This window comes from Mauremys mutica, unplaced genomic scaffold (genome assembly GCF_020497125.1).
Source record: "Mauremys mutica isolate MM-2020 ecotype Southern unplaced genomic scaffold, ASM2049712v1 Super-Scaffold_277, whole genome shotgun sequence".
Taxonomy (NCBI): Eukaryota; Metazoa; Chordata; order Testudines; family Geoemydidae; genus Mauremys; species Mauremys mutica.
Window position 1 is genome coordinate 745,773 of NW_025423355.1, and position 26,742 is coordinate 772,514.

Below are 26,742 nucleotides of genomic sequence, written 5' to 3' on the forward strand. Positions count from 1 at the left end.
ATGGCTCCTGCCTGGATTGGCTTCCACAGGTTCCTTCTGCGCCTCTCCAACCACCCCAGGTGGGGACGGCGGCGGCCCCAGGCTCCCCTGCTCTGGCTCCTGCTCCTGGGCTGGCCCGCCTGGGTCCAGCTGGCCACCTTCAAGGTGGGGGTGATGGGGCCCTGGGCCTGCGACCCCATCTTCGCCCAGGCCTTGCCCGAGGTGGCCGCCCAGCTGGCCGTTGGGCGGCTCAACAGAGACCCCACCGTGAACCAGGGCTACTGGTTCGACTACGTGCTGCTGAACGAGGAGTGCCAGACCAGCCAGGCGCTGGTGGCCTGGGTCAACGCCGAGCGTTACGCCTCCGGCTTCGTGGGGCCGCTCAACCCGGGGGCCTGCGGGGCGGCCGGGCCGCTGGGCCGGGCCTGGAACAAGCCGGTCTTCTCCTGGGCCTGCCAGAACGGGGACGCCGAGGTGGAGCGGTGGGGCACCTTTGCCCGGCCCCTGCCCCGGGCCTCGTCCGTCCTCTACGCCGTCCTCAAGTTCTTCCGCTGGGCCCACGTGGCCGTGGTCACCTCCCGGCAGGACCTGTGGGTGGAGGTGGGGCAGGGCCTGGCCAGCTCCCTGCGCGAGTTCGGCTTGCCCGTGGGCGTGGTGACCACCATGGAGCCCGGGGCCGACGGGGCCCGCAATGCCCTGCGGAAGGTGCAGCGGGCCGACAACGTCAGAGGTACGTTGGCAAGGGAAGGGGCAGGACTCCTGGGTTCTCTACCTGGCTCTGGGAGGGGCGTGTGTGGGGGGGTGTCTAGTGGTTAGAGCAGAGGAGCCAGGATGGCTGAGAGCTGAAACTGGAGAAATTCAGACAAGAACTAAGGGGACCGCGTTGCCCTGGGAGAACGGGCCCCCAAGGAGGAGCATGCCCCATCGCTGGGAGACTTTCAAGGCCGAGGGGGACACGCTGGCCGAGTTGGAAGCTGCGGGTTCAACAGGAGGGCTTGGTGAGGTCCCCTGGGCTCTGGCCAGTCCTGCTGGCCCTGCTGGCTTGGAGATGTGTGAACTTACCAGGGGCTGGGTGCCTAGATAGAGAGAGAAGATGGATGTGGGTGTAGGGGGATGGACGGACAGAGAGATGCAGGGGCGATGGATAGATACATTCATAAGAACGTTTGTATGGGGGTAGGTGGATAGAGAGGTGTGGGGAGGGGCGGATGGAGAGTGGAGTGTGTGGGGATGGATGCATGGACAGACAGAAAGATGTGCGGGGGATGGATGGATGGACAGATGGAGAGGCGTGTGGGGTGGATGGATGGACAGACGAAGAGGTGTGTGTGGGAATGGATGGACAGACAGACAGAGAGGTATGTGTGGGGGATGGATGGATGGATGAACGGACAGATGGAGAGGTGTGTGTGGGAATGGATAGACGGACAGATGGAGGCTATGTGGGGTGGATGGATGGATGGATGGATGGATAGTTAGACGGAGAGGCGTGTGGGGTGGATGGATGGATGGGGCCTGTGGGGGATAGATGGACACATGGAGAGGTGCGTGGGGAATGGATGGATAGACAGACGGAGAGGTGTGCGGGGGATGGATGGATAGACAGACGGAGAGGTGTGTGGGGGTGGATGGATGGACACATGGAGAGGTGTGGCGGGGATGGATGGATGGACAGATGGAGAGGTGTGTGTGAGGGTAGATGGATGGATGGACAGACAGAGAGGTGTGTGTGGTGGATGGATGGATGGGGCCTGTGGGGGATGGATGGATACATGGAGAGGTGTGGGGGGGATGAATGAATGGCTAGACGGAGAGATGTGTGGGGTGGATGGATGGATGGGGCCCGTGGGGGATGGATGAACACATGGAGAGGTGTGTGTGTGGAGTAGATGGATGGATGGCTAGACAGAGAGGTGTGTGGGGTGCATGGATGGATGGGGCCTGTGGGGGATGGATGAACACATGGAGAGGTGTGTGTGAGGGGTAGATGGATAGGGTTAGGGTTAGGGAGACGGAGAGGTGTGTGAGGTGGATGGATGGATGGGGCCGGTGGGACATGGATGGACACATGGAGAGCTGTGTGGGGATGGATGGGGAGACAGAGGCGTGGGGGGAATAGCGGGGTGTGCAGAGATGGGTGGTCAGAGGACCCTGTGGGGTGATGGGTGGAAGCCCGATGTCCTGGTGCAAGGGGGAAGCCTGATCCCAAGCCGAGGAGGGCTGGGGGGCCAGAGGGGGGGCCAGCCTCGCCCATCGCTCTCCCTCGTTGGGTGCTTTTCAGCCTTCCGTTGTGTCTTCCTCCCCTCCCCCCGATGTCCCCTTGCCCCCCATGCCCTCTGCCCCCGCCCCCAGTGGTGGTGATGTGCATGCACTCGGTGCTGCTGGGCGGGGAGGACCAGCGCCTCCTGTTGGAGAAGGCCGAGGACCTGCGCATGACGGACGGCACCTTCGTCTTCATCCCTTACGACGCGCTGACCTACAGCCTGCCCTACCGCCGGACTCCCTACCCCGTGCTGGGTAACAGCACCAAGCTGCGGCTGGCCTACGACGCCGTGCTCACCGTCACCGTCGACGCCCCCGAGCGCGGCTTCCGCGAGGCTTTCCAGGACGCCCAGCAGGCGCGCGAGCTGCCGGCTCACCTGGACCCCGCGCAGGTGGGCACCGGACCCAGAGGGCCCAGGCCGTAGGGTGGTGGGCGTGACCCAGGGACGGGCGGAGAGGTAGGGGGTGTTGGGACCATGGCCAATGGGTCGGCGGGAGGGTTGAGCCCATGGGGGCACGAGATGGATATGGCCTTGAGCCAGTGAGAAGAGGGGAGGATTGGGATACAGTAGGTGCCCAGCTGTGGCCAATGGCAAGACAGAAAGAGATGGCTGTGGCCAATGCAGAGTCGGAAGGTGCACGCGGGTGGCCATTGGGGAGGTGGGATGGAGGTGCACAGGGGTGGCCATTGGGGAGGTGGGATGGAGGTGCACGGGGTGGCCATTGGGGAGGTGGGATGGAGGTGCACGGGGTGGCCATTGGGGAGGTGGGATGGAGGTGCACGCGGGTGGCCATTGGGGAGGTGGGATGGAGGTGCACAGGGGTGGCCATTGGGGAGGTGGGATGGAGGTGCACAGGGGTGGCCAATGGGGAGGTGGGATGGAGGTGCACAGGGGTGGCCATTGGGGAGGTGGGATGGAGGTGCACAGGGGTGGCCAATGGGGAGGTGGGATGGAGGTGCACAGGTGTGGCCATTGGGGAGGTGGGATGGAGGTGCACAGGGGTGGCCATTGGGGAGGTGGGATGGAGGTGCACGCGGGTGGCCATTGGGGAGGTGGAATGGAGGTGCACAGGGGTGGCCATTGGGGAGGTGGAATGGAGGTGCACAGGGGTGGCCAATGGGAAGGTGGGATAGAGGTGCACACGGGTGGCCAATGGGGAGGTGGGATGGAGGTGCACAGGTGTGGCCATTGGGGAGGTGGGATGGAGGTGCACACGGGTGGCCAATGGGGAGGTGGGATGGAGGTGCACAGGGGTGGCCATAGGGTAGGTGGGATGGAGGTGCACAGGGGTGGCCATTGGGGAGGTGGGATGGAGGTGCACAGGGGTGGCCATTGGGGAGGTGGGATGGAGGTGCACAGGGGTGGCCATTGGGGAGGTGGGATGGAGGTGCACAGGGGTGGCTAATGGGGAGGTGGGATGGAGGTGCACACGGGTGGCCATTGGGAAGGTGGGATAGAGGTGCACACGGGTGGCCATTGGGGAGGTGGGATGGAGGTGCACAGGGGTGGCCATTGGGGAGGTGGGATGGAGGTGCACAGGGGTGGCTAATGGGGAGGTGGGATGGAGGTGCACACGGGTGGCCATTGGGGAGGTGGGATGGAGGTGCACAGGGGTGGCCATTGGGGAGGTGGAATGGAGGTGCACAGGGGTGGCCATTGGGGAGGTGGAATGGAGGTGCACAGGGGTGGCCAATGGGAAGGTGGGATAGAGGTGCACACGGGTGGCCATTGGGGAGGTGGGATGGAGGTGCACAGGGGTGGCCAATGGGGAGGTGGGATGGAGGTGCACAGGGGTGGCCAATGGGGAGGTGGGATGGAGGTGCACACGGGTGGCCATTGGGGAGGTGGGATGGAGGTGCACAGGTGTGGCCATTGGGGAGGTGGGATGGAGGTGCACAGGGGTGGCCATTGGGAAGGTGGGATAGAGGTGCACAGGGGTGGCCATTGGGGAGGTGGAATGGAGGTGCACAGGGGTGGCCATTGGGGAGGTGGAATGGAGGTGCACAGGTGTGGCCATTGGGGAGGTGGGATGGAGGTGCACGGGGGTGGCCATTGGGGAGGTGGGATGGAGGTGCACGGGGGGGGCCATTGGGGAGGTGGGATGGAGGTGCACAGGGGTGGCCAATGGGGAGGTGGGATGGAGGTGCACAGGGGTGGCCATTGGGGAGGTGGGATGGAGGTGCACGGGGGTGGCAAATGGGGAGGTGGGATGGAGGTGCACGGGGGTGTCAAATGGGGAGGTGGAATGGAGGTGCACTGGGGTGGCCAATGGGGAGGTGGGATGGAGGTGCACGGGGGTGGCCAATGGGGAGGTGGGATGGAGGTGCACGGGGGTGGCCAATGGGGAGGTGGGATGGAGGTGCACGGGGGTGGCTAATGGGGAGGTGGGATGGAGGTGCACAGGGGTGGAGAATGGGGAGGTGGAATGGAGGTGCACAGGGGTGGCCAATGGGAAGGTGGGATAGAGGTGCACACGGGTGGCCATTGGGGAGGTGGGATGGAGGTGCACAGGGGTGGCCAATGGGGAGGTGGGATGGAGGTGCACAGGGGTGGCCAATGGGGAGGTGGGATGGAGGTGCACACGGGTGGCCATTGGGGAGGTGGGATGGAGATGCACAGGGGTGGCCATTGGGGAGGTGGAATGGAGGTGCACAGGGGTGACCATTGGGGAGGTGGGATGGAGGTGCACAGGGGTGGCCATTGGGGAGGTGGAATGGAGGTGCACAGGGGTGGCCAATGGGAAGGTGGGATAGAGGTGCACAGGGGTGGCCATTGGGGAGGTGGGATGGAGGTGCACAGGGGTGGCTAATGGGGAGGTGGGGTGGAGGTGCACAGGGGTGGCTAATGGGGAGGTGGGATGGAGGTGCACAGGGGTGGCCAATGGGGAGGTGGGATGGAGGTGCACAGGGGTGGCCATTGGGGAGGTGGGATGGAGGTGCACAGGGGTGGCCATTGGGGAGGTGGGATGGAGGTGCACAGGGGTGGCCATTGGGGAGGTGGGATGGAGGTGCACGGGGTGGCCATTGGGGAGGTGGGATGGAGGTGCACACGGGTGGCCATTGGGGAGGTGGGATGGAGGTGCACAGGGGTGGCCATTGGGGAGGTGGGATGGAGGTGCACACGGGTGGCCAATGGGGAGGTAGAAAGGAGCGGAGTCAGCTGGCGCCCAGCGGTGGCCAATGAGGATACCGCACTGTTGGGACGCTGGAGGATGTGTGCCAAGCCCCCCAACCTTCCCTCGCTCCTCTTGACCCCGATCCCCCTCTGCCCCCAGGTGCACCCACTCTTTGGCACCATCTACAACTCCATCTACTACCTGGCCAAGGCGGTGGAGCGCACTCGGCAGGCCGGCCGCTGGGTGATGGGCTCCAGCGTCGCTGAGCACGCCCGGGACTTCCAACTGGATGGCTTCTGCCAGCCGCTGGCGGCCGACGAGGACGGCGACCCCCTGGTGAGCTACATCATCCTCGACACAGACGGCAAAGGGAACCGCCTCTGGCCCACCTACAGCGTGTCCATGGGGCCCGAGGGGCTGCGCTACGTGGGGCACACCATCCACTGGCCCCACAGCGCCAGCCCCAGCACCGACTCGAGCTGCTGGTTCGACCCAACGTCCGTCTGTTCCGGGGGTGAGCGCTCGCTGTCTGGCCGTCTGTCCTCCGGCCTCCCCATGTGTCTCTCCCTGTACGCATCTGGTCTGTCTTTCTGTTTAGCTGGACATCTGCCCCCGTGCACGCCCACCCATCTGTCTGTCTGTCCAGCCATCTATCCACACGTGCACCCATCCATGTGTCTGTCCAGCCATCCATCCCGACGCGCACCCATCTGCCCATCTGTCCATCCCCATGCGCACCCATCCACCCATCCGTTTATCCATCCATTCCCACGTGCAGCCATCCATCCATCCAGCCATCCATCCCCATGCACACCCATCCACCCGTCCATCCAGCCATCCTTCCCTACATGCACCCATCCATCCTTCCGTCCAGCCATCCGTCCCCATGCGCACCCATCCACCCATCCGTTTATCCATCCATTCCCACGTGCAGCCATCCACCCATCCATCCAGCCATCCATCCCCATGCACACCCATCCATCCTTCCGTCCAGCCATCCGTTCCCATGTGCACCCATCCATCCATTTGTCCATCCCCATGTGCACCCATCCACCAGTCTGTCCATCCTCACATGCAGCCATCCATCCGTCCATCCAGCAATCCTTCCCTACGTACACCCATCCATCCTTCTGTCCAGCCATCCGTCCCCACGTGCACCCATCCGTCCGTCCATCCATCCATTCATCCATCCCCATGCGCGCCTGTCCACCTGTCCATCCAGCCAACCATACCCACACGCACCCATCCATTCATCCATCCAGCCATCTGCCCCCATGCGCACCCATCAGCCCGTCCTTCCAGCCATTCATCCAAATGTGCCCCCATCTGACCATCCTTCCAGCCATCCGTCCCCATGCGCATCCATCCGTCCGCCCATCCAGCCATTCATCCACATGTGTCCCAATCCACCCATCTGTTTATCCATCCCCATGTGCACCCATCTGCCCATCCTTCCAGCCATTCTTCCCCACGTGCACCCATGCGCCTTTTGTCCATTCATCCGTCCCCACGCACAAGCATCTGCCCATCCATCCAGCCATCCATCCCCACGTGCACCCATCCGCCCATCCATCTATCCATCCGTCCCCATGCACACCCATCCGGCTGTCATTCCAGCCATCCGTCCCCATGTGCACCCATCCACCCATCCATCCAGCCATCCATCCCCCACATGCACCCATCCGCCTGTCCATCCAGCCATCCATCCCCACGTGCATCCATCTGCCCATCCAGCCATCCATCCCTATGTGCACCCATATGCTCATCCATCCAGCCATCCGTCCCCACGTGCACCCATCTGCCTGTCCATTCAGCCAATTATAAGCAACCACCCGTCTGTCTGTGGTGCTGTCCATTCATTTGATCACCTACCTGCCCTTACGTCCAGTCATCCTTCCTCGCGAGCACCCCTCCGTTCGTCCGACTAGCGATCCGTCCTCATGTGTACCCATCTGCCCCTCCGTCCAGCTCTCTGTCCCCACACGCACCCATCTATCTGTCCATCCAGCTATCTACCCCAGACGCACCCATCCACTCATCTGTCCAGCCATCTGTCCTGCCCATCTATTCATCCGTCCCCATGTGCACCCAACCTTCCGTCTGTCCCCAGGCATACACATCCGCCCCCATCCAGCCAGCCATCCCCACATGCATGCATCCACCCATCCATCCCCACGTGCACCCATCCGCCCGTCCGTCCATCCATCACCACATGCACCTATCCGCCCGTCCATCCATCCATCCATCCATCCCCCTATGCACCCATCCTCCCGTACATGCAGCCATCCGTTCCCATGTGTGCCAACCCACCTATCCGTCCAGCCAGTCTTCCCTACAAGCACCCTTCCACTCGTCCATCCATCCATCTGTCCACACGCGCACCTGTCCATCCATCCGTCCACCCATCCGTTCCCATATGCATCCATCACCCTGTCCATTTATCCATCTGTCCCCACACGCACTCACCCACCCATCTGTCCATCCATCCATCCATCCATCCCCATGTGCACCTATCCACCCATCTGTTCAGCCATCCGTCCCCACATGCACCCACCCATCTGTCCATCTATTCATCTGCCCCCACCCGCCCCCACCCGCCCACCTATCTATCTGTTCCTATGCGCATCACCCTCTCGTCCATTCAGCCATCCATCCCCACGTGCACCCGTCCACCTGTCCATCCAGTCATCCGTACCCACACTGAGCCATCCACCTGCCAGTTTATCTATCCGTCCCCACGCACCCCCTTCCATCTGTTTGTCCAGCCATCCATTACCATGCACCCTGTAATGATGCTCACTTTGGTGGGACCCAACTGAGAGTAGCAATTCAGGACAAATCGCTTAAAGCTGGGTAGTTACCGTCCAAGCAATTTCCGTAGACACTCCAGTTTCCCAGTACCCCACCAGTGCCACTCGTTATGGGGATGAATGGTTATGAAAACCAAGACCCCAGTAAAAGAAAAAGATTCTCCCGATCCCAAAGGACCAAGCCCCAGACCCAGGTCAATATACAAGTCAGATCTTACCCACAAATCACGCTGTTGCCAATCCTTTAGAATCTAAAATCTAAAGGTTTATTCATAAAAGGAAAAAGATAGAGATGAGAGATAGAATTGGTTAAATGGAATCAATTACATCCAGTAATGGCGAAGTTCTTGGTTCAGGCTTGTAGCAGTGATGGAATAAGCTGCAGGTTCAAATCAAGTCTCTGGAGTCCATCCCTTGCTGGGATGGGTCATTCAGTCCTTTGTTCAGAGCTTCAGTTTGTAACAAAGTCCCTCCAGAGGCAAGAAGCAGGATTGAAGACAAGATGGAGTCGAGGCATCAGCCTTCTATAGTCTCTTGCCATGTGGACAATCACAGCTGCAAGATGGCGCCTGGAGTCACATGGGCAAGTCAAATGTCCATGCATGACTCCGTTTGCAGGCTGACATTGTTTACACGTTAGTTTGAATGTTCCCAGGAAGGCTCAGATGTGGATTGACGTCTTCCAAAGTCCATTGTCAGTTAAGTGTTTCTTCATTGGGCACTTAATGAGAATAGTCCCTTCTCAAGAAACTGACCAAATGCTTCTCTGAGGCTACTTAGAATCAAAACACATTGAGATACAAGTACAGAGCCAATATTCATAACTTTAACTACAAAAATGATACACACATGCAGACAGCATAATCATAATCAGCAGATTATAACCTTTCCATAGACACCTCACACGACAACCTTTGCACAATATTTGCTGCAAATATATAAGTGGTTGCAACAATGATCTATACGGTCACAGGTTATGTCAATAATGTCACATGCCCCCTTCCGCCCGTTCATCCAACCGTCTGTCCCCACATGCACTCATATGCCCGTCCCTCCATCCATCCATTCCCCCTTCCCCCCCGAGCCTGTCCGTCCTGCCATCTGTCCCCATGCGCCACCCACCCACCCACTCATCTGTCCAGCCACCTGTCTGTACCCACATGCACCCATCTGTCCGTCCGCCCAGCCATCTGTCCTCACGCGCACCCATCCCCCATCTGTCCAGCCATCTGTCCTTTTATCCATCCATTCTCAAGTGCATCCACCCATCCGTCTGTCCATCCATCCCTCTGCATGCACACCCATCCACCCGTCTATCTTCACACACATCCAACTGTCCATCCACCCATCCCCACACACAGCCACCCATCCATCCTCACATATACCCACCCACCCGTCTGTCTGTCCGTCCAGCCACCCGTCTATCCATCGATCCCCATGTGCATCCTCCCGACAGCCTTCCATCCATCTCCCGTGCACCCGCTCGTCCATCCACCTCCCTCCCCACATGCACCCTCCCATCTGTCTGTCCGTCCATCCATCCATCCCTCTGCATACACACCCATCCATCCAGCTGTCCATCCATCCATCCCCATGCACACACACCCATCTATCTGTCCACCCACCCATCCATCCATCCATCTGTCCCATGCACATCAACCCATCTGTTCGTCCATCCACCCATCCCCACGTGCACCCACCTATCTGTCCATCCATTCACGCACCCACCCATCCATCTCTTCATCAATCCATCGGTCTGTCCCGCCCTCCCCACGTCCACCCATCTGTTCATCCATCCACCCTCCTCTCCGTCCAATCACGCATCCCCACGCACATCCATCCATTTCCATGCACGCATCGAACTGTCTGTCCACTTCCTGTTCGTGGTGAAGGACTTTATTGGCGCCATCTTGGATCCTGGCACTTCCCACTAAGAATGCAATGGACTGGCTCTTTTACTTTGAGCTGACCTTTATGGGCTGGGCACAGATTCACCCTCTTGTGTGTGTCATAGGCCCTATACCGCTCCTATTCCTGGAGAGTTTCCTTTGGCTGGAGCCTGTGTTTTTGGAGCCGGTGACTCATGGCTTTGCACCAGCAGAGAATTCCTCAGCTGGCCATGGAGTTGCCCAGTATGCTGCTTGACGTTTGCCCAGGGACGTCCCATGACCACTTGAGCCTGTGGCCGATAGTCAGAGAATCCCCTTCCCCTGCCCTCCTTCCATCCGTAGGGGATTGTGTGTGGGGGGGCAGGGGACACCTGTGTGGGTTTCAGGGGGGCTGATCCTGAGTGGGGCTGGGGGAGCTGGAGTCTCCCCCGCCCTCCATCACTAACCCCACCCCGTTCTCCCTCCCCTGTAGGGGTGGACCCCAGCTTCATCCTGCTCCTGTTCATCCTGGTTTCCAGCTTGATCGTTGCGGGAACGGTTCTTGCTTACTACGTCAGGTGAGTGCCGGGGACCTGCCCGCCCCGGGAGCGGCTCGCCCGGCAGAGCTGGAGCAGGCAACTTCCGGCAATGGACTAATAGCATCATTGATGGCCACGTTGGACCCTGGCCCATCCTGCCATGGGCTGGCGACTTAATTGGTAGCTGCATGGGCTTCTGGTTGCTTATCGCTAACTGTGGGTTAACGACCGTATTGACAACCATGCAGTCTCCCGGCTTTTCTTGGGACTGACAGGCAGAGGTTGCTAGGGGGAGGCCCCACATTCATGCCTGTGGCCCCCTACTAGCTCCATAGACTCCCCCTTTTAATTAATCTTGAGTGGGGGGGGTCATCTTTTTTTTTTTTTAATATGGAGATACGCTGGAAGGGACCCCGAAAGGTCATCGAGTCCAGCCCCCTGCCTTCACTAGCAGGACCAAGTATTGATTGTGCCTAAGATCCCTAAGTGGCCCCCTCAAGGATTGAACTCACGACCTGGGTTTAGCAGGCCAATGCTCAAACCACCGAGCCATCCCTCCCCCGTGATGTGTCCATGCCCCAGTGCCCATCACGGGAGGTAGCCCGAGCACCCCCCCCATTTCCCAAGGTGCAATGCCCCCCCTACACTTCGGGGCGCCGCGCCCCATGTCTCTGTGCTCCCACGCTCCGCAGGCGCCGGATCCTGCACGCCCAGCTGATGAAAGGGCCCAACAAGATCATTCTGACCATGGACGACTTGACGTTCATCCACACCCAGAGCAGCAACAAAGTAAGAGGCAGATCAGGGGGGCAAAGGACGGTCCGGGTGTGTGTGTGGGGGGAACCCCACTGGGGCCAAGGGGGCAGGGGCCACCCAGGGTGATGTGTGGGGGGGGAAGTGGGTCTTCGGAAGGGGTTCAGGAGGGTGGGGTGAAGCGGAAGGAGGCTGACGAGGAGGGTGGGATGTCAGGTTGGGCGGCCGTGGTGGGGTAAAGGGACCGGGGTGGGGGATCAGACTTGCTTCCTGGGGTCATGGACATGCCTCGGGGGTCAGGGACGTTGGACAGCGGCGCCCCCAGGGTCAGAGGGAGAGACGCCCTCAGGGTCAGAGACTCCGACCAGGGGTCACGCTCCCGGGAGGAGCCCACCCTAGAGCTCAGGGGGCCGAGATGCCCATGGGAGTTCAGCGGGGTCAGAGCCCCCCTCCAGCCCCGGAGCCAGGCTACCCCTTGTCCCCCCCCCCCTTGCCCCGGCAGAAGATGGACGACAGCCGCACCAGCCTGGCGGGGAGGAGCGTCTCCGACATGAGGAGCTTCAAGAGCCTGGCAGCCGCCCCCGACAACACCAACGTGGCGGTCGCCGAGGTAACCTTCCCCCAGACCCCCGGCGCCCCCCTCCGGTGCCCCCTCCCTCTGCGCTGGCTATAGGGTATAGACCCCCCCAGGTAAATACCCCCTGGGCACTGCCCCGGGGCACAGACCCCTCCACTGGGTAAATACCCCCTGGGCACTGCCCCCAGGGCACAGAGCCCCCCCACTGGGTAAATACCCCCTGGGCACTGCCCCCAGAGCACAGAGCCCTCCACTGGGTAAATACCCCCTGGGCACTGCCCCCAGGGCACAGAGCCCCCCCACTGGGTAAATACCCCCGGGCACTGCCCCCAGGGCACAGAGCCCCCCCACTGGGTAAATACCCCCTGGGCACTGCCCCCAGGGCACAGAGCCCCCCCACTGGGTAAATACCCCCTGGGCACTGCCCCCAGGGCACAGAGCCCCCCCACTGGGTAAATACCCCCTGGGCACTGCCCCCAGGGCACAGAGCCCTCCACTGGGTAAATACCCCCTGGGCACTGCCCCCAGGGCACAGAGCCTCCCCACTGGGTAAATACCCCCTGGGCACTGCCCCCAGAGCACAGAGCCCTCCACTGGGTAAATACCCCCTGGGCACTGCCCCTGTGTGCCCCCACCAGGTAAATACCCCCAGGCATTGTCCCCCACTGGGTAAATACCCCAGCACCCAGGTAAATACCCCTTCCTGGGTAAATACCCATTGCTGGGTAAATACCCCCTGGGTAAGTATCCGCCTGGGCTTAACTCCCTCCAGGCCTCCTGGGGATGGCTCTGCCCCCCGACTCTGGCCATGCAAGCCCCCTCGGGGACCCCTGTGCTTCCCACCCCCCCAGCTGCCATCCTCCCAGCACAGCGCCACTGCCTCCCGGTGCCCTGCCGGCATGCGAACCCTTCCCCAGCACCAGCCACCCCCTCCTTTGCCCGGCCCAGTGGGATCCCCCCCTTGCTCCTCCAGCTCCACCCCCTTCCCCTGCCCCGCCGGCATTCGGGGTGCCCCCCCTGCTCCCGCTTCTCTCTCCCCCCCCCCCCCGCCCTGCCAGGCCGTGTGATTGACAGCTGCTTCCTGCCATCCCTAGGGAGATGAGAAGCAAAAATGCAACAGCCATATCCCCTTCCTCCTTCTTTTGTTTAACAACCAAGGGCTCGTGGCAGCCGTGCAGGTAAGCGGCCAAAGGCTCCCGGAGCGGCCTTTGGGCTCCCGTGTCCTCCCCCTCGGCTTCTTCCCTTCCTCCCGCCCGGGTTTCACTCCTCTCCCAAGGACAGGAGGGAAAGCAGCGGCTAGGGCACCCGTTAGCCGCCCCCCCATTCCCCGCCGCCGGGCGTCGCGTCGGTAATGCCGCCACCGGGCCTGGGTCCAGTTCCCTCACTGGCCGCCTTGCCTGCCCGCCGGATCCACCCGTCGCGGCGTGGGGGAGTCCCCCTCGCCGGGGGAGTGTATTTTGATTTTTTTTTTAATGGCGCGAAGAGCGAGAGTTTCTCCCCGCAATGCACGTGGATGACACCAAGTGGAGTGGTGTTATGGAGCCCGCTACTGCTCCCCGGGGTCCTGTCATGCCAGACGCTGCCTGGATCCCGACCGAGATCTGGGCTGTGATCCTCCCGTAACGATTGCCAGCTCCGGGAGCTGCACGCCGCCGACATCGCAACCCTTCTGAGCCCACGTCCAGCAGCTATTGACCCAATCGGCCAATGGGGTCTCTGACTCAGTTTCCTTTCGCCAGGTGGCGGCGTTCGGGCGGGGGGGGTGACAATGTGGAGTTTCTCCCCCCACTCCCCGCACCTCCAGGAGCTGAACTTTTAGCCTCCGGCAAATCTCTCAGAGATTTCCCGGGACCGAGGTGGGAATAGCGGGATTCCCAGCTGCAATTCTCCACGGGGGACTCTCCGAACACCGGGGGTGACTCTTTGCTTCTCACTAGTGGCCAGTCCGGGTGTGGCAATGGGTGAATTTCTGACGGCCACTGTCCAAATTGCCCTGCTCCTTCCACACCAAGCAGCACAGTGCTGGGGTTTTATATCTGTTCTTCGACTGGAGGCCTAAAATCAACCCCATGTGGTATCCTTGGCAGACAAACCCTGTGGGAGGAGAACACCTCATCCCACTTTGCAGCTCCAGGAGAAAGTTCAGAGGGTTGGAGGCTAGATGTATTCAACCTCCTGCATGTAACACAATTTCTTCCTGTGCTGAACCCGATGACCCGTTACTTAGCCATAAAAAAAGAAAGGGTTTTGTAACTCTGCCATGACACCCCCTGCCCCTGCCAGGGCCCATGATCCTTGAACCCTGGCTCTAACATTTTGGGCTTTCTTACCATCGGCGTCAAAGTTTGGCATCGTCGGCCATTTTGAACACTTTTTTTTAATTATTATTTTTTGTTTGACTAGGGGGGTATGTTGCCTGCTTGTGCTTTGATACATGTGATGGTTTGTTTAGAGAAAAAGGTTGACAGAATAGAGTGAGAGAGCTTAAAGATTAAAAAAAGAATCAATTTTCCCCCTAAAATGGCTGATGGTGCCGAACTTTGATGCTAACTGAAACGGGGACGGAGGGCGGGCTATAGGCCCTAAATGGGATGTGGACACCTGTCAAAAATACATGGTGATGAATGCTGTTGAGCCATATACTACTGACCACCCTCCGCCCACCCTGAAAGCACCTCTGATCTTTCAGGTCCCAAGGCCTCAATCCTCTCAATGGATCTGTCCCACGTAGGATTGGTGTTTTCTGCTCCGATTCTGGCCATGCATCCATCCGAATGGGACTTTCAGAGCTGAGTCCGTGCCAAAGTGCTCTGGTGAATTGGGGAGTTTTGAACTGAGCTGGTCAGAAATTGATTTTCTGTCTTGCAATTTATTTTGAGACTTTTTTGGGGAAAAAAATCCAACAAACTTTTTTTTTGGGGGAGGGGGGACATTTTGAACCTTCACAATTTCAGAATTTCAGGGTCTTTTTTGTGCGAAACCCAATTCTGAAATAGATTTTGCTTTGGCTGGAAGTCTCTTATCACGAGGAATTCCAACATTTTGTTCAGCTCAGTCTGAATTTTTCCATGGTTGGTTTGAATTCTATTTGACTATAGAGTAATGAAAAGTCATTTCACAATGGAAAAAACCCACCCAAACATTGCACTCCCAAATTGGATGTTTTTTCACCCTTTTGAAACTCCCCTTCCCCCCTCACCCCTTCCCCAAATTTTTAAACAAAATTTTGTCAGAATTGATGCCAAAAATTTTGGCATGGCCCAAACGGGAAACTTTTTTGCTGAGAATTTTTCTACCACCTCTACCGGGGGGAGATCAACAAAGGCCTGTGAAATGAGGGGACGTGAGAAGGAAACCTTAGCCTGGTGCAAACCTTGGCCACCCTATGAATCATAGCCCCTGTAGTGACTGGTGGGATGGTGCCATAGCTGGCTGAGCGGCTGCCCGCTCACACCAGGTTTGTTCTCTTTCTGGCTGGGGTGGGCGATCGTGGGCCTGGCTTTCCCCAGCCAAGGAGAAAGGCATGAGGCCACAGCTGCAGGATACGGAGATTTTGATGGTGGGTCTTAGCCAGCTGGGAGAGGCAACTAGCAAATCAACCCCCTTCTGCCATCCCCATCTCCAGCCCAAGCCCCCCGGGCCAGGTGCCATCTCTGCTCGGGGGTGGAGGGGGTGGGGGTGAAAAAGGAGGATGCATTTTTTTAAAGCTTTGGCACTAAACACTGAGTAGCCTTGTGCCTGGTGGTAAGAGCAGGGGGGGCTGGGAGCCAGGACTCCTGGGTTCTCTCCCCGGCCATGGGAGGGGAGTGGGGGCTGGTGGGTTAGAGCAGGGGGGGCTGGGAGCCAGGACTCCTGGGTTCTTTCCCCGGCTCTGGGAGGGGAGCGGGGGCTGGTGGGTTAGAGCAGGGGGGGCTGGGAGCCAGGACTCCTGGGTTCTCTCCCCGGCGCTGGGAAGGGAGTGGGGCCTGGTGGTTAGAGCAGGAGGGGCTGGGAGCCGGGACTCCTGGGTTCTCTCCCCGGCTCTGGGAGGGGAGTGGCGGCTGGTGGGTCAGAGCAGGGGGGGCTGGGAGCCAGGACTCCTGGGTTCTCTCCAGCCATGGGAGGGGAGTGGGGGTGGTGGTTAGAGCAGCGAGGGCTGGACATCAGGGACTGACCCCAGAGCCTGATGCAGTGAGGGATAAAGAACCAAAGGACCTGGTGCTGAAAATGCAGGGGGCAGCTCCCCTTCCCACCCCCACGCTTGCAGCATCTCGGCTGCCCTCTCCCCACCATTGGGAAGACCCCACTGGACGCCCCCGGAGGGCATGCTGGTGCCAGCCGGGTGGCACGAGACGGGGGCCGGGTGTCGCTGGCTTCTAAACCTGCTGTTGCTTTGTTGCAAATCTGGCTGGGTCTGATCCCTGCCCGGCTGCGGGAATCTGCCGCTGGCCCGGCTCTGGGGTTACCGGACTGCCCTTCTGTCTCATCCCCTAGGGTGACTGGGTTTGGCTGAAGAAGTTCCCAGGGGACAAGCACACGGAGATCAAGCCGGCCACCAAAACCAGCTTCTGCAAGGTGAGTTGAGAACGGCCGTGGGCGCGTCGCGGCGGTGTCTGCTCGGAGACCCAGGGAGCATTCCTGGATGTCACTGCTGCTTCGGGGTGTGTGTGTGTATGTGTGGGGCTGGGATACCCCCTGTGCATTCCCCTCCCTGGCCATTGGCTTCCCCCCTGTCTCCCCTGCCGCCAGCTCCGGGACCTGCGGCACGAGAACGTGAACCTGTTCCTGGGCTTCTTCTACGACTGCGGGGTGTTCGCCATTGTCTCGGAGCACTGCTCCCGCGGCAGCCTGGAGGATCTCATCCGCAACGAGGACATGAAGCTCGACTGGATGTTCAAGTCCTCCTTGCTCATCGACCTCATCAAGGTGCAGCCAGGGGGGCAGGGGGCGGGGCAGGGCTGGGATCCTGCCTTGGGGTCTGGGCCGTGGGGGGGTGGGAATCAGGCCTGGTGGGGGATGATCCCGGGGGAATCTACTGGTGAATGAATTTAAGGACATGAGGCGTCAGCTAGGAGAGATGCGCAAGCGGGAGCGGGGAAGAGATCCACTTTCAGAGATCACCACCCAGAGGGGATCCCGTTCGGATGACATCTGCAGAGAGGCCTGGGAGATCCACTTTCAGGGATCATCAAGCTGGCTGGGATCCACTGATACGTGGCAGGTCTGATGGGGTGGGCAGGGGAATCCAGCTGCGTGAATTGCTGGCCGGGATCTGCTGTTGATTGGGCACGGGGGGGGGATCCACTTGCAAGATGGCTAGCCAATGGGGATCCTGTGATGCCAAGTACCTGCTGGGAGCTCAGGGTTCCACTGCCGGAGATCAGCTGCCAAAGTGGATCCCGTCCCACAGGGAAGGTCTGCTGGTAGGGCGGGGTCCAGTTGTGTTTGGAGGGGATCTACTTCCAGGTGATGCTGGCTGGAAGGTTGCAGGGAGATCCATTTGAAGAGTGAGCCTGCTGCTGCTTCAGGAAGGGATCCCTCTCACACAGGGTGCTAAGCAGAGGGGATCTGCCGGGATCTTGCAGGATCCTGGCAGAGGGGATCCATTCACATGAAGCCCCGGCTTCAGGAAGGGATCCTGATGCCCAAAGCACCAGGTGGAGGAGATCTGCTGGGAGGTCCATGGGAATCCATTCACAGCAGGGAAAGGGGATCTACTCCAGGGGCTGGGGGGCTGGATAGGATCCACTCCCAGACCATGCTCATTGGTAGGGCTGGGGGATCCACTAGGCTAACCAACCACTGGCCAGAGAAGTCTACTCAGTGAGAGGATCAAAGGGATCCAGTGGATTGATCTCCTGACTGGGGATCCACTGGTACAACACACTGACTGGGTAGGGATTCCAATGGATAGTTGAACTGATTGAAGAGGAGGAATCCACTGGATCAAAACAGGGTTAATCTGTGATCCACTGGCACAACACACTGGGAAAGATGTCAACTGGATAGATCAGTTGGCATGGCCAGAGTGATCCACTGAATCATTCACACAGCTGATTAGGGAATCCATTGGGATCTATTGGTTAGACACACTCAGGGAACCCAGTCAGTAGATCTAGTGATGACAAGAAGCTACTGGTTCAGCCAGGTGCTGGTCAGGGACCCACTAGGATACACTGGCCAAAAAAAAACTGGTCAGGGGATCCACTGGATAGATCAACTGGCTGGGGCAGATGGATTTATCGGACCAATCTGGGGGCAGATTTGGCATCCAGTTGGACCTACTGGTTCAATGCATCGATCAGAGAGGAAACCCACTGGACTAATTAATTGATCGAGCTGGTGGATCCACTGGATCACTTAAGCACCAGAGCCCAGTCATCCACAAAGAACCATTCAATCCTGGGTCAGCCAGAGGGATCCACTCGCTCGACCTGGCATCAGGACCAGAGATCCCCTGGGACCTACCGATCCAAATAAACCAAGGAGCAAACTCTCTGCCTTGGTGGGAGGGATCCACTGGATCTCCCACGTGGCCAATCGGGGCTGTCGCACAATCAGAGCGGATCCCGGTGCTGTCGGCGGCCCCGGGGACCGGCCGGGGGGTGGGGAAAGTTGTACTCACCCCCCCGTCTCTCTCCCTCCGCCCCCCCCTGCAGGGGATGAAGTACCTCCATCACCGGGACGTGGTCCACGGGCGGCTGAAATCGCGGAACTGCGTGGTGGACGGGCGCTTTGTGCTGAAGGTGACGGACCACGGCTTCAACGAGCTCCTGGAGGCCCAGAAGATCCCACATAACCCACCCAGGCCTGAAGGTGACGCCCCGGGGGAGTGTCTGGGCAGGGGCAGGGGGGCAGAGCCGGAGGGGTCGTCGTGTCTGGGGGGAGGGGGTATAGGCGACTGAGCCAGCCCGTGGTGGTGTTGTCCCCAGAGCGGTTCTGGACGGCGCCGGAGCTGCTGCGGGACCCGACGCTGGAGCGCAAGGGGACCTTCCGCGGGGACGTCTACAGCATCTCCATCATCATGCAGGAGGTGATCTGCCGCAGCGCCCCCTACTGCATGCTGGACATGCTGGCCGATGGTACGGGGGGGAGGGACTGTGCCCCCATCTCCTCCAGCTCCTGCCCCCCCAGCTCTGCCGGTGCCCCTCACTCCCGACCCGCAGCCCCTGCTAGCCCAGCCCTGCCTCCCCCCCAGCTCTGCCGGTGCCCCTCACTCCCGACCCGCAGCCCCTGCCAGCCCAGCCCTGCCGGTGCCCCTCACTCCCGACCCGCAGCCCCTGCCCCCCCAGCTCTGCCGGTGCCCCTCACTCCCGACCCGCAGCCCCCTGCCCCCCCAGCCCTGAGCTCCCCCCAGCCCTGCCGGTGCCCCTCACTCCCGACCTGCAGCCTCACCCCCCCCAGCCCTGCTGGTGCCCCTCACTCCCGACCCGCAGCCCCTGCCAGCCCAGCCCTGCTCCCCCCCGCTCTGCCGGTGCCCCTCACTCCCGACCCACAGCCCCTGCCAGCCCAGCCCTTCTCCCCCCATCTCTGCCGGTGCCCCTCACTCCCGTCCCTCCGCCCCTGCCAGCCCAGCCCTGCCCCCCCCCAGCTCTGCCTGTGCCCATCACTCCCGACCCGCAGCCCCTGCCAGCCCAGCCCTGCCCCCCCAGCCCTGCCGGTGCCCCTCACTCCCAACCCGCAGCCCCTGCCCCCCCAGCTCTGCCGGTGCCCCTCACTCCCGACCCGCAGCCCCCTGCCCCCCCAGCCCTGCCGGTGCCCCTCACTCCCGACCCGCAGCCCCTGCCAGCCAAGCTCCGGGCTGCCCCCGAGCTCTGGCGGGGCAGTAGGTGGAGGCAGAGCAGGGCGCCAGGCGCCTGTGGTGACCGGGGAGGGGGGGTGTCTCCTCTCACGGGCAGAGATCATCCGGAAGGTGGAGAAGCCGCCCCCGCTGTGCCGTCCCTCGGTCTCGGTGGACCAGGCCCCGCTGGAATGCATCCAGCTGATGAAGCAGTGCTGGAGCGAGCAGCCCGAGCGGCGGCCGACCATCGACCAGATCTTTGACCAGGTAGGGGGGGTGGGTGGCCTGGCCCCCTGGGGGACGGGGCACAGGGCATGAGCCAGCCCACTAGGTTAGGGGCAGAAAAGGAGGGTACCGGAGCTGGCCCTGCCCACCAGGGGCAGAGCTGATTGGGGCAGGGGGGGGGGAGCATAGATACTTGAGCCAACAGGGAGCTGGGAGGCTGGAAACAGGTGACATTTGGGTGCCAGAGCAGGGATGTTGGAGCCAGAGTCAATAGGGAGTGGGGATGCCGGAGCCGGTGCCCGGAGAGGGAGCAGGGATGCCGGAGCCAATGGGAGGGGGGCGCTGGAGCCAGCGGTGACGGGGAGCAGGGGTGCCAGTGCCAGGCGGGAGCCGCCCCTCTCGTGCCTCCCCCGCCCGCAGTTCAAGAACATCAACAAAGGGCGGAAGACCAACATCATCGACTCCATGCTGCGCATGCTGGAGCAGTACTCCAGCAACCTGGAGGACCTGATCCGGGAGCGGACGGAGGAGCTGGAGATCGAGAAGCAGAAGACGGACAAGCTGCTCACCCAGATGCTGCCACCGTGAGTCCCAGCTGTGTGTGGGGGGGGTGTCGGAGTCCGTCCCAGCCCCGCTGACGCCCCCCCGGTGACGCAGGTCGGTGGCGCAGGCTCTGGGGAGGCGGTGGGGGACCGGTGGGGGAGTCGGGGTCCGTCCCGGCCCCGCTGACGCCCCCCGGTGCCGCAGGTTGGTGGCGCAGGCTCTGGGGAGGCGGTGGGGGACCGGTGGGGGAGTCGGGGTCCGTCCCGGCCCCGCTGACGCCCCCCGGTGCCGCAGGTTGGTGGCGCAGGCTCTGGGGAGGCGGTGGGGGACCGGTGGGGGAGTCGGGGTCCGTCCCGGCCCCGCTGACGCCCCCCGGTGCCGCAGGTCGGTGGCGCAGGCGCTGAAGATGGGGACGCCGGTGGAGCCGGAGTACTTCGAGGAGGTGACGCTCTACTTCAGCGACATCGTGGGCTTCACCACCATCTCGGCCATGAGCGAGCCCATCGAGGTGGTGGACCTGCTCAATGACCTCTACACCCTCTTCGACGCCATCATCGGCTCCCACGACGTCTACAAGGTGCCCCCCCCCTGCCCCCCGGCCTGCGGGGGAGGCGGGGCCCGGCCCGGGGGGGAGGCGGGGGATTGACACGGGGGAAGATCTTGACACAGGGGAATTGCGGGCCCCCGAGATGGGGGGCAGTGGTTGCGGGGGGCAGGGGCCCTGACTTGGGGGTGGCCAAGATGGGGGGGGGGAGCCTGAGGGAGGTGGATGTTGTGGGGAAGCAGGGATCCGGAGTCCACTCATAGAAGGGGGGATCTGGGGGCCCCAGCATGGAGTTTGTAATTGGGGGGGTACCAAGGATTGGGGGCCCCTGAGATAGGGGGCAGTGGCTGGCAGCACAGGGGAGCAGGATCAGAGGGGCCAGGATGGGGGCCCCAGCCAGGGGCAGGTGGAGGTTAGGGGCGGGTTTTGGGGAGCCCAACACTGGGGAGATTTGGGGGGGCCAGGGACTGGGGACTTGGGGTGCTCCAGGGTGGGGTGCCCCCCAGGGCGAGGACAGGGCTCCCTCTCTGACCCCCGCCCCCCGGCAGGTGGAGACCATCGGAGACGCCTACATGGTGGCCTCGGGGCTGCCCCATCGGAACGGGAACCGGCACGCGGGCGAAATCGCCAACATGTCGCTGGACATCCTGAGCGCCGTCGGCTCCTTCCGCATGCGCCACATGCCCGACGTGCCCGTCCGCATCCGCATCGGCCTGCACTCCGGTACGGCGCGGGGACGGTGCCCTGAGCCTTGGCCACGCCCCCTCCTCCATGGCCACGCCCCCTCTGCGTGCCCCCTCCCCAAGACGTGGCCACGCCCCCTCTGCGTGCCTCCGCCCCTTCATGATGGCTGTGCCCCCTATTCCTCTGCCCCCCCCGTGGCCCGGCTTGCCCCCATCTGGAGTCGTAGCATAATGGGGTCCTTCATTCCCCCACCCCAGGAACCCCTCCCTACCCCCAGCCGTGGAGAGGTTTTGGTGTCAGCAGTGGGATCCCAGTACTTCCCCCAGGGTTTACTTGACTGAGTGGTGGGGGGGGGGGAATCAGGGCTGCGGAGCTGTGGTGCCCCCCACAACCTCCCTGTTGGATTGGGACTGGCTGGGCCCCCCATGAGCCATGGGGTTTGGAGATCACTCCCCACTGAGATGCAGGGGGCACCTCCCCTCGTCAGAGCAACGGGTTCAGGCTCTCTGCAACCTCAGGCAGTCACGCCCAGGCCAGCACCCTGGAGCCCTGTCCTCCCGTCCACCCCACCGTAACCCATCTCCCGGCCTGTCTCCCCACAGGGCCCTGCGTGGCTGGTGTGGTAGGGCTCACCATGCCCCGGTACTGCCTCTTCGGGGACACCGTCAACACCGCCTCCCGCATGGAGTCCACCGGCCTGCGTGAGTCCCCCCCACCCCCCCGGGCAGGGCTAGGGAGGGCGGGAGGGAATCTGCGGGAGGGGTGGCACCCGGGGATGTTTGGACGAGGGGGGCAGGGGGTGTGTGGGCAGAGCAGAGGGTGGGGATTTTGTTTGGGGATTAGGGACGCTCACCCCCACATGTCCCCGGTGCTCCCCCCCCCCCAGCTTACCGGATCCACGTGAACATCCGCACGGTCACCATCCTGCATTCGCTGAAGGAGGGATTCAGACTGGACGTTCGAGGCAAGACAGAGCTCAAGGTGATGGTGCCCCTCACTCCCGACCCACAGCCCCCTGCTAGTCCGGCCCTGCCCCCCAGCCCTGCTGGTGCCCCTCACTCCCGACCCGCAGCCCCCGCTAGTCCAGCCCTGCCCCTCCAGCCCTGCCGGTGCCCCTCACTCCCAACCCGCAGCCCCCTGCTAGTCCGGCCCTGCCCCCTAGCCCTGACGGTGCCCCTCACTCCCGACCCGCAGCCCCCTGCTAGTCCGGCCCTGCCCCCTAGCCCTGACGGTGCCCCTCACTCCCGACCCGACCCCCAGCCCCCTGCTAGTCCGGCCCTGCCCCCTAGCCCTGACGGTGCCCCTCACTCCCGACCCGCAGCCCCCTGCTAGTCCGGCCCTGCCCCCTAGCCCTGACGGTGCCCCTCACTCCCGACCCGCAGCCCCCTGCTAGTCCGGCCCTGCCCCCCCAGCCCTGCCGGTGCCCCTCACTCCCGACCCGCAGCCCCCTGCTAGTCCAGCCCTGCCCTCCAGCCCTGCCGGTGCCCCTCACTCCCGACCCGCAGCCCCCTGCTAGTCCAGCCCTGCCGCCTGGCCCTGCCGGTGGCGCTCTCTCCCTACCCGCCTGCCCCCTCCATGACAGGCCTGGCCCCCCAGCTCTGCCGGTGCCCCTCACTCCCGACCCGCAGCCCCCTGCTAGTCCAGCCCTGCCCCCTCCAGCCCTGCCGGTGCCCCTCACTCCCGACCCGCAGCCCCCCGCTAGCCCAGCCCTGCCCCCCCAGCCCTGCTGGTGCCCCTCACTCCCAACCCGCAGCCCCCCGCTAGCCCAGCCCTGCCCTCTAGCCCTGCTGGTGCCCCTCACTCCCGACCCGCAGCCCCCTGCTAGTCCAGCCCTGCCCCCTCCAGCCCTGCCGGTGCCCCTCACTCCCGACCTGCAGCCCCCTTGCACCTCAGCTCTGCCCCCCTGCCCTGCTGGTGCCCCTCACTCCCGACCCGCAGCCCCCTGCTAGTCCAGCCCTGCCCCCTAGCCCTGCCGGTGCCCCTCACTCCCGACCCACAGCCCCTGCTAGTCCAGCCCTGCCCCCTAGCCCTGACGGTGCCCCTCACTCCCGACCCGCAGCCCCTGCCAGCCCAGCCCTGCCCCCCCCAGCCCTGCCGGTGCCCCTCACTCCCGACCTGCAGCCCCCTGCTAGTCCAGCCCTGCCCCCTCCAGCCCTGCTGGTGCCCCTCACTCCCGACCCACAGCCCCTGCTGGCCCGGTCCTGCCCCCCCAGCCCTGCCGGTGCCCCTCACTCCCGACCCGCAGCCCCTACCCCCCCAGCCCTGCCGGTGCCCCTCACTCCCGACCTGCAGCCCCCTGCTAGTCCAGCCCTGCCCCCTCCAGCCCTGCTGGTGCCCCTCACTCCCGACCCACAGCCCCTGCTGGCCCGGTCCTGCCCCCCCAGCCCTGCCGGTGCCCCTCACTCCCGACCCGCAGCCCCCGCTAGCCCAGCCCTGCCCCCTCCAGCCCTGCTGGTGCCCCTCACTCCCGACCCGCAGCCCCCGCTAGCCCAGCCCTGCCCCCTCCAGCCCTGCTGGTGCCCCTCACTCCCGACCCGCAGCCCCCTGCTAGTCCAGCCCTGCCCCCTCCAGCCCTGCTGGTGACCCTCACTCCCGACCCGCAGTCCCTGCTGGCCCGGCCCTGCCCCCCCAGCCCTGCTGGTGCCCCTCACTCCCGACCTGCAGCCCCTGCCCCCCCAGCTCTGCCGGTGCCCCTCACTCCTGACCCGCAGCCCCTGCCCCCCCCAGCCCTGCCCCCTCCAGCCCTGCTGGTGCCCCTCACTCCTGATCCGCAGCCCCCTGCCGGCCCAGCCCTAATCCCTCCAGCTCTGCCGGTGCCCCTCACTCCCGACCCGCAGCCCCCTGCTAGGCCAGCCCTGCCCCCCCAGCCCTGCCGGTGCCCCTCACTCCCGACCCGCAGCCCCTGCCAGCCCAGTCCTGCCCCCCCAGCTCTGCCGGTGCCCCTCACTCCCGACCCGCAGCCCCTGCCAGCCCAGCCCTGTGCCCCCCAGCACTGCCGGTGCCCCTCACTCCCGACCCGCAGCCCCGGCCAGCCCAGTCCTGCCCCCCCAGCCCTGCCGGTGCCCCTCACTCCCGACCCGCAGCCCCCTGCTGGCCCAGCCCTGCCCCCCAGCCCTGCCGGTGCCCCTCACTCCCGACCCGCAGCCCACACCACTCACAGTCTCTCTCTGCTTTGCCGTAGGGCAAAGGCGTAGAAGACACGTACTGGCTGGTGGGACGAGACGGATTCAACAAACCCATCCCCACGCCCCCCGACCTGCAGCCGGGGTAAGAGCCTCACGGGCGTGGAGCCCCCTCGGAGCTCCCCGGGGGGACGGGAGGGGAAGGACGGGATGGGGTGGGTGGCCGCCATCCGTGCCTGGGCCCTGAGGCCACCCTGAGAGGGGACCTGAGGGTAGAGGGGTGGGGACTCCTGGAAAGAAATGGAGAGGGGGCTGGGAGCCAGGACTCCTGGGTTCTCTCCCCGGCTCCGGGAGGGGAGTGGGGGCTGGTGGGTTAGAGCAGGGGGGGCTGGGAGCCAGGACTCCTGGGTTCTCTCCCCGGCTCCGGGAGGGGAGTGGGGGCTGGTGGGTTAGAGCAGGGGGGGCTGGGAGCCAGGACTCCTGGGTTCTCTCCCCGGCTCCGGGAGGGGAGTGGGGGCTGGTGGGTTAGAGCAGGGGGGGGCTGGGAGCCAGGACTCCTGGGTTCTCTCCCCGGCTCTGGGAGGGGAGTGGGGGCTGGTGGGTTAGAGCAGGGGGGGCTGGGAGCCAGGACTCCTGGGTTCTCTCCCCGGCTCTGGGAGGGGAGTGGGGGCTGGTGGTTAGAGCAGGGGGGGCTGGGAGCCAGGACTCCTGGGTTCTCTCCCTGGCTCTGGGAGGGGAGTGGGGGCTGGTGGGTTAGAGCAGGGGGGGCTGGGAGCCAGGAGTCCTGGGTTCTCTCCCCGGCGCTGGGAGGGGAGTGGGGGGCTGGGGGGTTAGAGTTGGGGGCTGGGAGCCAGGACTCCTGGGTTCTTGCCCCAGCTCTGGGAGGGGAGTGGGGGCTGGTGGTTAGAGCGGGGGGGCTGGGAGCCAGGACTCCTGGGTTCTCTCCCCGGCTCTGGGAGGGGAGTGGGGGCTGGAGGGTTACAGCAGGGGGGGCTGGGAGCCAGGAGAACTGGGTTCTCTCCCTGGCTCTGGGAGGGGAGTGGGGCTGGTGGGTTAGAGCAGGGGGGGCTGGGAGCCAGGACTCCTGGGTTCTCTCCCCGGCGCTGGGAGGGGAGTGGGGGCTGGTTGGTTAGAGCAGGGGGGGCTGGGAGCCAGGAGTCCTGGGTTCTCTCCCTGGCTCTGGGAGGGGAGTGGGGCTGGTGGTTAGAGCAGGGGGGGCTGGGAGCCAGGAGTCCTGGGTTCTCTCCCCGGCTCTGGGAGGGGAGTGGGGCTGGTGGGTTAGAGCAGGGGGGGCTGGGAGCCAGGACTCCTGGGTTCTCTCCCCGGCGCTGGGAGGGGAGTGGGGGGCTGGTGGGTTAGAGTTGGGGGCTGGGAGCCAGCACTCCTGGGTTCTTGCCCCAGCTCTGGGAGGGGAGTGGGGGCTGGTGGTTAGAGCGGGGGGGCTGGGAGCCAGGACTCCTGGGTTCTCTCCCCGGCTCTGGGAGGGGAGTGGGGGCTGGTGGGTTAGAGCAGGGGGGGCTGGGAGCCAGGACTCCTGGGTTCTCTCCCCGGCTCTGGGAGGGGAGTGGGGGCTGGTGGGTTAGAGCAGGGGGGGGCTGGGAGCCAGGACTCCTGGGTTCTCTCCCCGGCGCTGGGAGGAGAGTGGGGGCTGGTGGGTTAGAGTTGGGGGCTGGGAGCCAGGACGCCTGGGTTCTCTCCCCGGCTCTGGAAGGGAGTGGGGGCTGGTGGGTTAGAGCAGGGGGGGCTGGGAGCCAGGACTCCTGGGTTCTCTCCCTGGCTGTGGGAGGGGAGTGGGGGCTAGGGGTTAGAGCAGGGGGGGGGCTGGGAGCCAGGACTCACTCTGCCCCGCTCCTTCAGGGCGAGTAACCACGGCATCAGCCTGGATGAGATCCCCGCAGACCGGCGGAAGAAGCTGGAGAAAGCCCGGCAGAACAAGTAGCGAGGGAGGCCAGCGAGCGGG

General features: G+C 63.5%; 1 protein-coding gene across 1 annotated transcript; it reads left to right on the forward strand.

Annotated features, from left to right (window-relative positions):
* Window positions 1-26,742, forward strand: GUCY2D (guanylate cyclase 2D, retinal). Its single transcript, XM_045001519.1, has 18 exons — window positions 1-709; window positions 2,332-2,633; window positions 5,518-5,872; window positions 10,530-10,614; window positions 11,268-11,364; window positions 11,831-11,938; window positions 16,379-16,459; window positions 16,634-16,810; window positions 18,544-18,700; window positions 18,817-18,966; window positions 19,783-19,931; window positions 20,310-20,473; window positions 20,817-21,009; window positions 21,525-21,699; window positions 22,263-22,361; window positions 22,547-22,641; window positions 24,842-24,927; window positions 26,640-26,742. Exons 1-18 carry the CDS (start codon window positions 1-3, stop codon window positions 26,719-26,721), a joined length of 3,264 nt encoding a protein of 1,087 aa, XP_044857454.1. The 3' UTR covers window positions 26,722-26,742.